Below are 12,668 nucleotides of genomic sequence, written 5' to 3'. Positions count from 1 at the left end.
CATTCTTTGAGGCTACCCATTGCTTTCTTGAGATCTTTTTTTCCAAAGGTACTCTGGGAAGGAAACACATTAAAACTAGTAGCACCTACCGGTATGCATGAATTGTTCACTGACCTGGGTATCTGGGAGGGAGGCGGAAGCACCGAGGGCAGGTTAAGAGTAAGGGTGATGGGGAGTTGTACCGACAGCTTGGGTAAGGACCACTCCCGGTTTCAAGGTGCAGGTTGTTGGATTTGCAGTTGAGGGTTGAAGAGAAGTTCAGAGGTAGAGGTACAGATCATTGAAAATAGAGGTTGTGGAAGTCCCTGAGGGCAGTGCGGACTGTAGCAGCCAAAGCAGGGCTCAGAGCACTACAGGCTGACAGCCTAGGGGTGGGCCACAGTGACCTTCACCCCCCGATGTCTCCCCAGGGCTCTAGTCCCTGTCCCTTGTAGAGCCCAGAAATGGAAGCAGCTCCTGAGGCTGCTGTGCCTGCCCCTTGTCCAGCGATGGCCACCCAAAAAGAAGCCACGAGGATACCCACAAGCCATCTGGCTGCTGGGGGTCACCCCAGCCCCTATCCTACAGTTTCCCCAGTGGACGTGCCTTTCTCCCCACTCCCCAACAATTTCCCAACACACAGGATAAAGTAAGAGGCAAACTTAAAGTCAGGGGAGGCAGTAGGGTCTGAGCACACCCTTAAAGGTGTAGCCACGTGCTCCAGCCCCTCCAGTTTGAATAGTGATAACATGTTCCCCACCCTTAGTAAATGCCAGGAACCATTCTAAGGTTTATAAACTCATTTAATCTTCACAACAACACTAGGAGATATATATATATATATATATATATATATATATATATATATATATATATATATATATATAAATTAGATACATATTTACTATTCATCTCCCCAAGAGCACAGAACGAGGGAGAGGCAAAGCAGAATGCAGGCCTAGATCACCCTATACTGCAGAGTTGACCCCTTACCTACTGGGCACTCTGCCACTCCTGCCCTCATCTCTACCAGGCTGGGCAGGGGAGAGGTGGGAGAAGAATTTAGTGGCCACCCCCTCTGGACCAGGCACTTGACAGACACCTCTATGCGTCAATCTCTGAAGATCGCAGTAAAAGGTGAGCCATGATACTCATAGTCCACGTTGAGAAGCAAGACCAGAGAAGTTAATCATTGGCCCAGGCGACACAGCCCAGGAAGGGGTGGAGCTGAAATCCAAACTTTGTCCTGAGCTCTGCCCCACAGGTCCCCTCCCCAACCCTCATAGGGATGGGGACCAAGAGGGAGGGAAAGAGGAGAAGGGGATGAGGAGGCTGGAATAGGGCTCCAGAGGGTGTCTTCAGGCCTCCCCATGGTCCACAGGAAACTCTGGACCTCCTCCCCACCTTGACTAGTATGGATGGAGGACCCAAGGGGCAGGGGACCAGAAGTAACTCTGGCGCTTTCCAGAGTAACGGCCTCAGGTTGGGCCACCGGGGGTAAGGAGCAAGGTCCTGTGGGTCGCCCACCCCAGACATCTGCTGTCAGCTGCCAGGGACCAGAGCAGGATGGGAGGCATTGCCAACGCCCTGTACCCTCCAGTGGCAACTCCTGATCTGTGCGCTTGGGCAAAGAGGAATAAGGCCTGGAAGAGGCACCTCCTCCAGAGGGCAAGGGTGACAACCCAAATTGCAGGCTGGATGAGGACAGGAGCTCAGGGGCAGCCCAGGGCCCAAAAAGCTGAGGATGGTGAGGGAGCTGCAGAGTGCACGAGCTGGGACAGAAATACTGCCATCCAGGACTCAGTCGGTGGTGCAGGGTCTCCAGCCAGGCCTGTGGCCTGTGGCTCCTCTCTGACCCAGCCTCCACCAGCCCCACGAAAGGGACAAGGCAGGTGGGACTGGCTCCATGACTCGGGCTAGATGTACCCCAGGAAAGGGTGCAGATGCATGGCAGGGAGGGCCGAGGGAGTTCACTGGGGTAGGCGCCGCCGGTACAGCACGGCCAGGAGCATGGCCAGGAGTGCCCCAGCAGCAGCTGCCCCAAGCCACGGAGCCCGGTGGGCCCACCCACTGCACAGCAATTCCTCCTCCTCCACCTGGATCTGCTGGGCAACGTGTGTCCCAGTGTTGCCAGCCAGGTTGTCGATGCTGGGAGCCTCCTCCACGTGGATCCTCAGGATGTCCACTGACCTATATTCATTCTCCTCCGGAGTGTTGTCGGGGCCCACGCCCAAGTTGTCACTGTAGCTGATGGCAAGGTCCGCGGTGCAGCCAGAAAATGGCTGGCTGTCTATCTGGGATACCAGCCTGTTTGGCTTGCTCAGCTCTGACCCTGAGCCCAAGCTCTCAACGCTGCTGTCTGCACTGGGTGAGCTGCCTCCAGTGGTGGCACCTGTGGGCGCCGGAGACACTGGAGTGTCCTGGTAAAGAAAGGCGAGAACGGAAGAGACTGGGTATGGCAGAGGGACAAGCCAGGTTGGGCAGCGCCAGTCCTAGGCGAGGGCATGAACTAGCACCCCAATACTGCAGTTCCGAGCCCACAGGGCCCATGACGCCACCCTCTCTTGGGGACTCAACCCACTGATGGTGCAGAAAGGCGGGGGGGGGGGGAAGAAACCCAGGCCCTACAGCCACATCCTCCAAAGCAGCCCTATGGCTTCCTGTCAGTTCACCCCCACCCCTGGGAGCCCTTGCTGGTATGTGGCCCCTCATGCATCAACATTCAGCCGGGGCCTGAGGGTCATGGAGTGGCTGGGCACGAGGTCACAGGTCTGGCCATGTACCCAAGGGGCCCCATGGACTTGGTTCCTCTGGGCAGTCGTAGGGTCAGATGTGCAGGCAGAGAGGCAGCTGTGAGGGCTGCTGGGTCCGAATGGCTGCCCAGGCTGTGTGTGCTGGGACTGCTGTCTGTAAAATTCTGGTCATGGAGAGACAGGCTGGGTATCCCAGTGATGAAGAGCAAAGGGTCGAGGCAGACAGGCCACCCTGCTCTACCCCTGACTACTTTCTCATCTACAAAAGGGCATTGCCAAGCGTACCAGGGAGCTGTGTGCCCTAAATGGGTTAACGCATGTGACTAGTGGGGTGGCCCACCAGGCCTCACCTCACTGAGATATCCACACTTAATAGCCCTAATGATTCGTATTACTCTAAAGGACATGGTGTGGGGTCTGGATGAGGCTGGTACTCAGCTGTCCCTACACCCACAAAAAGAGGCTCTGGGCCTGCCCAGGATGGAGACAGGATGGAGACGAGGACAGGGCCAGGGGACGGGACTAGATCACTGCCGGGAGGGACGAGGACTCACCTCCGAGGGTCTGTTGCTGCTCCTGACGGTAGGTACTGGGTTGGCAGGCGCCTTGCTGGGCACCGTGCTTGTGGGCATCCTGTGGTCAGGGACCGAGCCAGTAGGCACCTTGGGTGGCACTGTGCCAGCACGCGTTGAGTTGATGGGCAATTTGGATGGTGCTAGACTGGTGAGCACATTAGTGGGCATTATACCAGAGGGCTTTGAGCTGGTGGGTAACTTGGAAGGCACTGTGCCGGTACTTGCTGAGTGGGGGGACACCATGGAGGACGCTGTGCTGGTGGTCACAGAGTTGTTGGGCACCCCTGCCCCACTGGTGCAGATGGTAGCCTCAGCCTGGTCACCAGCGCCCCATGCAGAAGGCAAGCCAGTGGAGGAGGAGGAGGTACCAGTAGACAGAGGTGACACTGGGGTTCTAGGCAAGGAGCTTGCCCTGGGGGTGGAACGGGGCAGGGCTTGAAAGGAGACAGTCGGAGACACAGGTCCACGGGGCAATGTGAGGCTAGAGACCACGCCTGCAGGTAGCAAAACAAAAGGGGAGACACAAACCCACAGGAGTGTTACCCTAAAGTCACAGTCTCCCTGGGATCAGAGGGCTGGAGAAGGGTCCCTCTGCCCTAGCTCACACCATCTCTACAGCACTGACTGAGGCCTCCCAACCTCCTACCCATGGAGGAGACTCCATAGTCCCTTTGGTCACTATTCCCAGGCCTGAAGGCCCAACAACTGCAGGCACATGCTTGGGCCTGTCTATCCTCAGTCCTTGACCTACAGCTGCGAGTCTGTTCTCTCACAAGAGTGAAATGGTCCATTTCTCTAACAGCCTTGAAGATCATTATTAATTATCTGCTTGCTTGTTCTTCTTTTGCCTGGAACACCCCTTTTTTCTCCTGTGTTTGCCTTTTCCATCTTCTCCCTAGCCTGGAATCCTGGATGCTCCTCCCACCGCCATCTTTTCTTCCTGCCCCTCCTCTAGGGGGAGCAATCCTGGACCAGGGGCAGCAGGATGGCTCAAGCAGAAGAGCTCATACCAGTCATGTGACCCCGGAGGCCCAGTCAACCCCCAGTGTGTGAAAATCTCCTAGGAGGCCTAAGGGCTTGGCGTGGGGCGAGTAGGGGGTGTGGTGTAGGGACAAAGTCACCCTGGGGAGAGGGCCTGCCCTGGGGGAAGCAGGTGGTAATAGTCCATAAAGGCAGTATATCAGGATTTCCCTTGGAACTCTGAGAATGCACATGCCTGGGCCTACGGCTAACAAAAGCCATGAGTGATTCTGATGTGCCCTCCACCCCAAATCTAACACCACAGAATCTCGTGGAATTCTGTGCCCACAACCATATTGAAATCTAAGTGCCCTTTGCCTTCCAGGTCCACACAGCATTTCCTGAAAGGTATTCCATGGCAAGCTGACACTGCAAAACGCACGTGGGTGCTTAGGGCAGAGTTTTGAGGCGACAGGAGTGGGGAGCACTAAGATGGTCTTTAACTGCTCATGTGCCTTGTGGCTGCCCTGAGGGCTGGCGGGTGACCAGTGTCGTGTAGAACACAGTTTGGGAAATACTGGAACAGAGAGATGCCAGCTTAGGGAGTCAGAGTAGACAACTCTATATTCCTGAGGGGGAGCGGCGAGGTCTGGTGTGGGGTTCCAGGCCCTTGGCTGATGAAGACCATACTTCCTCTGGGGGCTGAGCAGTTTTAGGGCTTTCCTGGGGGCTAGCAACCCTTTAGGGTAGAACAGTGCCTAAGGGCTCCCCTGCCAGCAGCAGGCCCAGCCCTGCACTCTCCCGTCTGCACTGTCCGCCAGGTGCTGGTAGATCTCTACAGACTCCTCCTGGTAGAGTAAGCAGTGGCCCAATTCTCTTCTTTTACCTGTATCCACGGCCTCTGCAATGTTACTTTGTCAGCTCTCTCACCGAGGGATGGAATCTGTTTCCCTACTCCTTGACTCTGGGCTGGCCTTGTGCCTTGCTTTGGCCCCAGAATAAGGCAGGAGGAACACTCACTCCACCTATGCCCTAGGAACCTTCCCTTCCTCGGAACTCTGCGCAGCTGCCATGAAACGAGTTTGTCTGCTGGAGGATGACAGACTCATGGAAGAGAACTAAGGTGCCCAACCAATAGCCATAAGCAAAGCTTATAGGTACAGTAGTGTACACAAGAGGGATTTCAGCCAAGATCCGAAGAAGTATCCAGCTGAACCAGCCCAATTACTGACCCACAGAATCATGAGCCAAATTAATAATCATAGTTTAAGCTACTAAGTTTTGGGGGACTGTTTGTTAACACAGCAAATGCTAACCGATACACTTTTTAAGGAATTGGGCTGCTCTATGGGCTGATCTCCCTTTATTCCCACCCTTGCCTCCTGTTCAAGGAAGCCAGACGGGCAACTCTAGAGCTCACCTCACTGAGAGGTCGGAGAGGCCCTATAACTCCAGATTCACACATACCTGCTGTGTGGGTACTGCCCAGTTCTGTGTCCTGCTCCGAAGGCCCACTGGAGGTCAGAGGACTGAGGGCTGCCATGTCAGAGGAGGGCTCCAGGGGGCCACCGGGCTTGCTCAGTATAGCCCCAGAGCTGGATGTCTGTGGGGCCTTCTTTGAGCTCTGCAAGAGGGACAACGGTGAATAAGGCAGATGCTTCTCCCAGGAGCTGGCAAAGGGCAGCTTATACTTGTGGGGCAGCTTCTGTAGGCCTGAGCCTACACCGTGGAGCACAGGAAACAAGGACGCCCTTGTCTTGGCTTTGGTCATTGCCATATCCTCTGACTACAAGTGACTTTGAACCTACCTCATAGAAAACACGCACACCATCCCCTGGAGAGTCCCTAACCATCTGTCTGGCCCTATAGAAAGTTGCCCTTCTCTAAGGCCATTGCTCAGACCCCTTTCTTGGGCTTCAAGTCCATGGTTTGGAGTCTCCGGACAATCACTGGCAACTCATCATATCCCACCACTAGAATCAGTCATCTTTCCCCCAAACTTCACTTTCCTGGCAATAAATACAGCTCCACCATCCACCCGCAACCCCATCACCTCCTGCTCCATCACCCCCTCTCATCTGGTCAACATCTCACATGCACCATTGCAAAGACCTCAAACTGTGACCTCACAGCTGGTTGACAAGAGGGCTGGGGCTGCCACAGGGGACAGCCCTGATCAACAGACTGAGAAAGATCCTCACTGGGGGAGCCCTGGGGTTCTGAGCAGAGATTAGGCACGATTTTTCGGGGGCAGGAAGGGGCTTCTGGAAGATTCAGTGAGCAGAAGTGGGCAGACAGCAACAGAGAATACAAGGTCAATTATGAGGACGCACCTCTCCCAGGGACTCTGGTGACTGGGTGTCTTGGACAGGCATGGGGTAACTTGGATCCTCGTCTCTGTAGCTGTTGTTGGAGGCACTGGGGGCCACAGCAGGTGTGGAGCGCCCTGGAACCTCAGCAGGAACTAACGGTGGCTCCAGTGGGGCAGGGGGGCATTTCTGGTTCACTGGAAAACAAAGATATAGTGAAGTCAAGGAGGAATCAGGGGGGTTCCCAGTGATAAGAGAGGCCTGGGTGCTCTTGGACCCCCAGGGCCATGGCTATTGGCCCCCCACAGCTCCAAAAGCTGTCCTGATGTGAGATGTCCTGATGTGAGGAGACAAGCTTCACTGAGGGAAGGACAAGGAGAGGAAGGCAGAGCGAAGGGGGAGGGGTGCCTCACTGGCCTGTCACCATCCAGACTAGGTCAGCAGTCACCACTTCTGTCCCTGGGTGTTCTGAGACCCAGTGGCTTTCTCCTCCTCCTTGTGAGTGTCTGTCACCACTAACTGACCCCTGACCTGATCCTGCCGCCTCAGCCCTTCTCCTTTGCCCCCACCACAGCCGTTTGTATTCAGGGGATCACTGTTAATCTCCAAGTGAAGAGACAAGTTTGGAGAGAAGGGAGGGAGGGAGGGAAGGAAGGAAGGTAGAGAAAAAAGAAGACAAGCAGGGGAATGTTCTAAGGCTATATCTCCAGGCAGGGCCTCAGGAGTTGTCTCTATTCTGAAATATAAATAAAGCTGGTTTGAGTTTTCTTCCTGTCTCAGCCCCTCAGACCCTGACCTCACAAAATCCCCCTCTGGGCACTTGGCCTGGCAGGGAGTATTGAGGGAAGCTGAGGGGTAACTGGGGAGCTGGGGTGGGGAACCTAGAAGACTTTAAGGAAAACCAGGGGAGTGGAAGAGGCAAAGGGAAGAGAAGAAACCACGAGAAAGAAAAAGGAGACAGTGAAGGGAGAGAAAAAGGAGAGAGCAGTGGAGAGAGAAAAGGTGAACTGAGGGAGAAGAGGTGGGAGGAAGTGAGAAAAGAAATGGGAAGCAAACGTCACAGCCACAAAAATGAGAGGAGGCTCCATTTGCTGAGTACTTGACATGCCAGCGTCCCATGGTCTCCACCGCAGCCCTATGAGGTAGATGTTGCCATGAGCCCTGTTTTACAGAGAAGACCGAGGCTCAGGAAAATTAAGGGAGCTGGCAAAGGGACACAGCTATTAAGTAGCTGCGCTAGGATGTACAGTCAGGTTTGTCTACTGCCCAGGAGTGATGGGAGGGAGGGTGACAGAGGAAGGGAGGAGATACAAAGGCAAGGGGACAAGGAGAGGGGAGGCTAGGGGAACAGACAAAGGTTCCAAGAGGAGGGCCAGGGCAGGAGGCTTACAGGGCAGGTTTCTCCGGTAGACATGGGCCACTTCGTCAGCGAGACCAGTCAGCTCACAAGCCCTCAGTCCCCGGATGAGGTATTCCACCCAGCCACTCCGGCGCTTAAGGCTGTTGAAGAGTTCCCAGATGGTGTTCTGGTTCCCCCTGCGATCGTAGTAGGCCCGCAGTAGGTCCTGGAAGACACAGCTCATCTCCTTGCTCAAGCCAAGTGGCCCTGACCCCTTCCCCACTCAGGAGGGGCACCAAGAGGAGGCAGCCACCTGAAACTGGGTCAGAGCCCAGGACAAGGCTAGGGTTTGAGTTCAAGTTTAAAGGCAATGAAATAGCTGCAGAGCTTTTAAATCTACCTGAATCCCTACATACAAGCAAGCAACCAGATAGCAGAAACAAAACCCACAGAAAATACAGAGGGTGCCAAAAAAATGTGTACACATTTTAAGAAAGGGAAAAAAACTGTATTAAAATTGTAATACTCAACATATACTGATAACAAAAGATGAATACAAGTCATGTGTATAATCTTTTTGGCACTCCCAGTATTTACTGAAGAACAAGGTGATAAGGTATCCCTATAAACCCCAAAATACAAGGGGAAAGGGCCAAACCCCATCAGCCACAGACCCGCATGCTACCAGCATATGTGGGGAGGAAGCAGAGAACAGAGGGGCTCAATCTGCGAACAGCAAAAACTGAGAAGGGTCTGGCTGGCTTCACTAGGTGCCCACAGCAAGTTCTGAGGGGTTTTGGGGTGGTCTGGCACCCATAAACTCTCAAAACTGAGCCCTGGGATCCCTACCAGGACAGGGTCTCACAACAAGGAGAATAAAATAAAAACTGAGCCGGAACAAGGACAAGAGAAATGAAGAAAAAGAAGGTGCCAATAGAAGTGGGTGAGGGGCCCGGAGCCTGGAAACCTCAGGCAGCCAGCGCCATATTGTTGAGCATTACATCAAAACGACACAAGAGGGAGCTCAGGAAAGTTGGAAAGGCTACCCTGAACCACAATTCTGAAAGTTAGAGAAGCCACAAGGGAAGGAAGTGGGATACAGACAAGATGGAAGGAAGGAGTCGGCTCTGGCTTGGATGAAGCTCTGAATTCCACAGCCCTGCCCCCAGTCTGGCTACCTGACATGCCATGGCTCACCTGGTCACTTGGTGTGAGGCAAGACAGGTGAGGCAGAATCTCCAGAACATGAATACAGTCAAAATTTCGGAAATTATAGCGGATATACTGGAAAGTCTTGTCCTCGGCAAACGTCATCACTGTTCAGGCTCTGTAGTGACCAAGGGCTCTGGCCCATGGAAGGACTGAGACAGAGGACAAATGACTGGAAGAAAACAGATGACACATGGCAACAGGGTTGGGAGTGGGGTTGGGCAAAAGGCAGTTCTTTCTTTGTCATCTCTGGAATTTTGGCTTTTATCTTTAATCAGTCCCAGAGGCCCTCAAGGAATGTGCTTAAAAACAAATTGATGACCAAAAAAAAAAAAAAAAAAAATCAGACTCAGAAGTCTTAGGGCCCATTTCTGCCCTGAGAGTTGTTCAGTATTGGGGAGGGTCTGGCTTCCCACCATGGTCCTCAGATCTGTATGTGCCCCTAGCCACTCACAGCAAGAAGACTCCACTTAGAAGTGCTGCTTCTTTGAGGTACACTAGGGAAAAAAAAGAAGCCCAACATAATAATAGGATCCATCCTACTTTAATGGTGAAGAAAATGAAGTATTAAGAAATAAAGGAAAAAAAGGGGAAAAATTTTTTTAAAAAAAGAAAAAGAAATAAAGGGGGCTTGCTTGTTAGTGCAAAAGCAAAGAACTGAGGTCTTCAGGATTCAGGATCAGATTCTTTCCAGAACACGACTGCAGGGCCACCATCAAAGCAGTTTGCTACATACAGGTTCTTAGGGTAGGAGGCTGAGTTCCACTGCCCTGAACTCACTATCGACCTGGAGCAAGTTACCCGTCTTTTCCAGGCTTGTCCTCACCCCTAAAACGGATCAGAGAGCTTGTTTTGACAATACAGTAGTTCTGCCTTATGAGCTTGAAATGTGTAAGTGCCTCACATACAAGCAAGTACTGCCAGTTGCTTATGGAGCACTTACAATTTGCAATTACATGCATTTGTTTGTGTGCTGTTTATTTGCCTCCCCTCTGGGGAGAGCTGCAGGGAATCAGAGAAATGAGATTTCTGCCATCATCCAATTTATATTCTACTGGGGTGGGACAGATAACAAATCAGTAAACATATACATAAATAAGAATCTCAGAGAGTAATAAACATTACCAAGAAAACAAAGCGGGGTAACGAAACAGAAGCCCTGGAGAAGGGCGTGCTGCTTGGGCTGGGCTGGTCAGGGAAGCCTTTCTGAATTGGCTGTGTTTGAGTTGTGCCGTTCGTTCGGTGTTTCAGGCAGAGGCACAAGTGAGAAATCCTAAAGTGGAAACCAGCTCAGCTTGTCTGAAGAATAGAAAGCAGGTCTCGGCGCGTCTGAATAGAAAACAAGTCGCTGTGGTCCAGGTTTAGAAAGCTAGGGGGAGGGGTGGAGATCAAGAAAGTTGAGAGGAGCTGCCACATAGAGTGTTACCGGAAAGGGTGTTGGGTTTCATTTGAAGGGTTCTGAACAGGGAGGGGACGGGGAGGATCTATGTTAAAGATCTCTCCGGTGGTTGTGAGGACCTTGGACTATGGAGACGCCAGGATAGCAACAAGGAAACAAGTCAGAAGGCCACAGCAGGGCACAGACACATGTACGGCTGGGGTGGTAACCAGCAGTGGGGAGAGAGAGGTGGTTGGATTCCTGGTGTTTTGTGGGTTTGGGAGGTGAGGAAAGGAGAAAAATCAAGGATGACTCTTTGGGCGCTGGGTGGATGGATGGTGCTATTTAGCCAGTCAGAGAATCCAGGGGAGGAGCAGTGGTGCACAGGGAACTCCAGAGCTCCATTTTGAACAAGTGAAGCTTGAAATGCTATTGAATGTCCAAGTGGGTTTTCAGGGAGGGAAGGGGGCACAGAGAGGGCCAGGCTGAAACGAGGGGTCAGGCTTGAGTGAGACCTCTAGGAGACAGCACTACAAAGTGCCCAAAAGCTGCTGAGGCAACCAGTCTCTTGCCAAATGGGAAACCGGGCAGCAGTCCTGTCTACTGGCTTCACAGCCTCAAGTTGCATGACTTGCTTTGCCAACCACCAGGTGCTACATTCCTAGTGGGACAAGTGCTAATGATAGAGGTCAAGAGGATTAGGAAGGGAGGGCCGGGGTTCCTGGGAGATTTCAGGAGATGAGCAAAGAATAACTCTGTGGTAGCTAATAGACCCTTTTCTCCTTCCCTCCCATGGCATCCAGGGAGGCACCAGGAGAGTCAGGTGATAACATTTTTCTGCATCCCAGCCTCAGCCCTTAAGGCACAGAGTTTGGGGGGCAATGGATTATGACATGATCCCACCAAAAAGAAAAGAAGCCCATAGTTGTTCACATTTATTGAGGATCCACTATAGGCAGGCACACCCTAAGTTTCTCTCATTTAATCCGTGCCACAAATCCATGATAGAAGTGATGCCAAGTTGCACAGCTGACCAGTGGCCCTGACAGGATTTGAACCCAGGTCTTGCTGTCTCACTGCCACTCACCATACACTTTGCAGGTCATAGGAGCCCCTGCAGCAAGTGAAACTCACACAACCCCTGCCTTCAAGTTCAGGAAAGGGCCAAGGTCAGCATCTGAGTGAGGGGGGTCACTGGGTGAGGGTGCACCTGAGAGGATGCAACATTTAGTCCCGAACCGTGCCCTCCACAGCAGCGCGGTTCTCAGGTCGCTGACTCTCCTTCCAGATGTTTTTGAGACTCCACAGCATCTATACGGGAAACGTCGTTTGGGGTTTTGGGGTTTGTTGTTTTGTTTTTTTCAATGTTTTCCTGGGACCTCTTTCCGATCTCAGAGATGGGCAGCGAAGGTTCCGGATCCACTCGGCGAGGAGTTTCCGACCCGACTGTCCGAGGGGTCTGAGTGCTTTTGATCAATACCCACCCGCGCGGGAAAGGCGAGGCCTCACAGCCCCATAGACCCAGGTCCCACGGAGGGCAGGGAGGCTGTTCTTCTGAGCAGGTGTCACCACCGATAACTGTCAAAACCTAGGGAGGGCGGTAACCCTCCACCCCGAGGCACGGCCAAGGCCACCGGAGGTTGGCGCACCCGAGCTAGGCCTTGCCCGGGGGTCACCCTGGGCCTGAGCAGGGCAGCGGCAGGGCCTCAGCGGCCGGCGCCCGTTTCCTTCCTTTCCAACCTTCCCCCTCAGCCCAAGCAGACGCTCCTTGCCACCCACTTCCCGACCCCCTGGGAGCCCTCGCGGCCCCAAACTCCAAGTGCCTTAGGACTCTCTCTTCCCGAGCTCCGCGCGCCCTGTCCCCTCCCCAGCCTCCCGCGCGCCCCGGACCTCGTGAACTCTGGCGGATTCCAAGTCCCACTTGGCTCCTGACGTCGCGGGCCACCTCCCCGAAAGGCGTCTGTATGCCCTGAGCCCAGAGGACTAGGCGCCTGGGCTGCGACCTTACCTCGGGTAGCCACGACCCGGCGACCGGCCGACAGCCGCCGACTGCCACTTGCCGCCAGAACCCTCCCCCGCCAGGGGCGGGGCCATTGGTCGCACGGCGGGGGCCGAGCTTCGCGGTCCGCGCAGGCCGCTGGGAGACTGGGGGTGGCACTAGGCCTA

General features: G+C 53.8%; 1 protein-coding gene across 7 annotated transcripts; it reads right to left on the bottom strand.

The window, feature by feature from the left end:
* Positions 1–843: 843 nt before the first annotated feature.
* On the bottom strand, positions 844–12,668 carry MAVS (mitochondrial antiviral signaling protein). 7 transcript variants are annotated; one of them, XM_019733793.2, is made up of 8 exons: positions 12,511–12,608; positions 10,250–10,453; positions 9,113–9,296; positions 7,967–8,141; positions 6,601–6,773; positions 5,735–5,891; positions 3,287–3,801; positions 845–2,399 (listed from the first exon to the last, which is right to left on the bottom strand). In XM_019733793.2, the coding sequence occupies exons 3-8, from the start codon at positions 9,227–9,229 to the stop codon at positions 1,950–1,952; spliced, it is 1,587 nt and encodes a 528-aa protein (XP_019589352.2). In that variant the 5' UTR covers positions 9,230–9,296; positions 10,250–10,453; positions 12,511–12,608; the 3' UTR covers positions 845–1,949. The 7 variants fall into 7 exon arrangements, with proteins under 7 accessions (XP_074173377.1, XP_074173378.1, XP_074173379.1 ...); XM_074317276.1 differs by lacking the exons at positions 10,250–10,453; positions 12,511–12,608 and adding an exon at positions 11,590–12,357 and having other exon boundaries at positions 844–2,399; XM_019733792.2 differs by lacking the exon at positions 10,250–10,453 and having other exon boundaries at positions 12,511–12,668.

The sequence above is a fragment of the Rhinolophus sinicus genome, linkage group LG13 (assembly GCF_036562045.2).
Source record: "Rhinolophus sinicus isolate RSC01 linkage group LG13, ASM3656204v1, whole genome shotgun sequence".
Lineage (NCBI taxonomy): Eukaryota > Metazoa > Chordata > Mammalia > Chiroptera > Rhinolophidae > Rhinolophus > Rhinolophus sinicus.
Note: the sequence above shows the minus strand (reverse complement) of the source record. Positions and strands in the feature narration are given on the sequence as shown.

What these genes read in the sequence shown, in the direction of transcription:
- MAVS (XM_019733792.2), bottom strand. Translation starts at nt 9,229, where the DNA reads ATGACGTTTGCCGAGGACAAGACTTTCCAGTATATCCGCTATAATTTC. An exon ending in CTACCGGAGAAACCTGCCCT is followed by an intron (nt 6,774 to 7,966) that starts GTAAGCCTCCTG and finishes TTTGTTTTCCAG; the next exon opens with TGAACCAGAAATGCCCCCCT. An exon ending in GCAGCAACAGACCCTCGGAG is followed by an intron (nt 2,400 to 3,286) that starts GTGAGTCCTCGT and finishes TTTCTTTACCAG; the next exon opens with GACACTCCAGTGTCTCCGGC.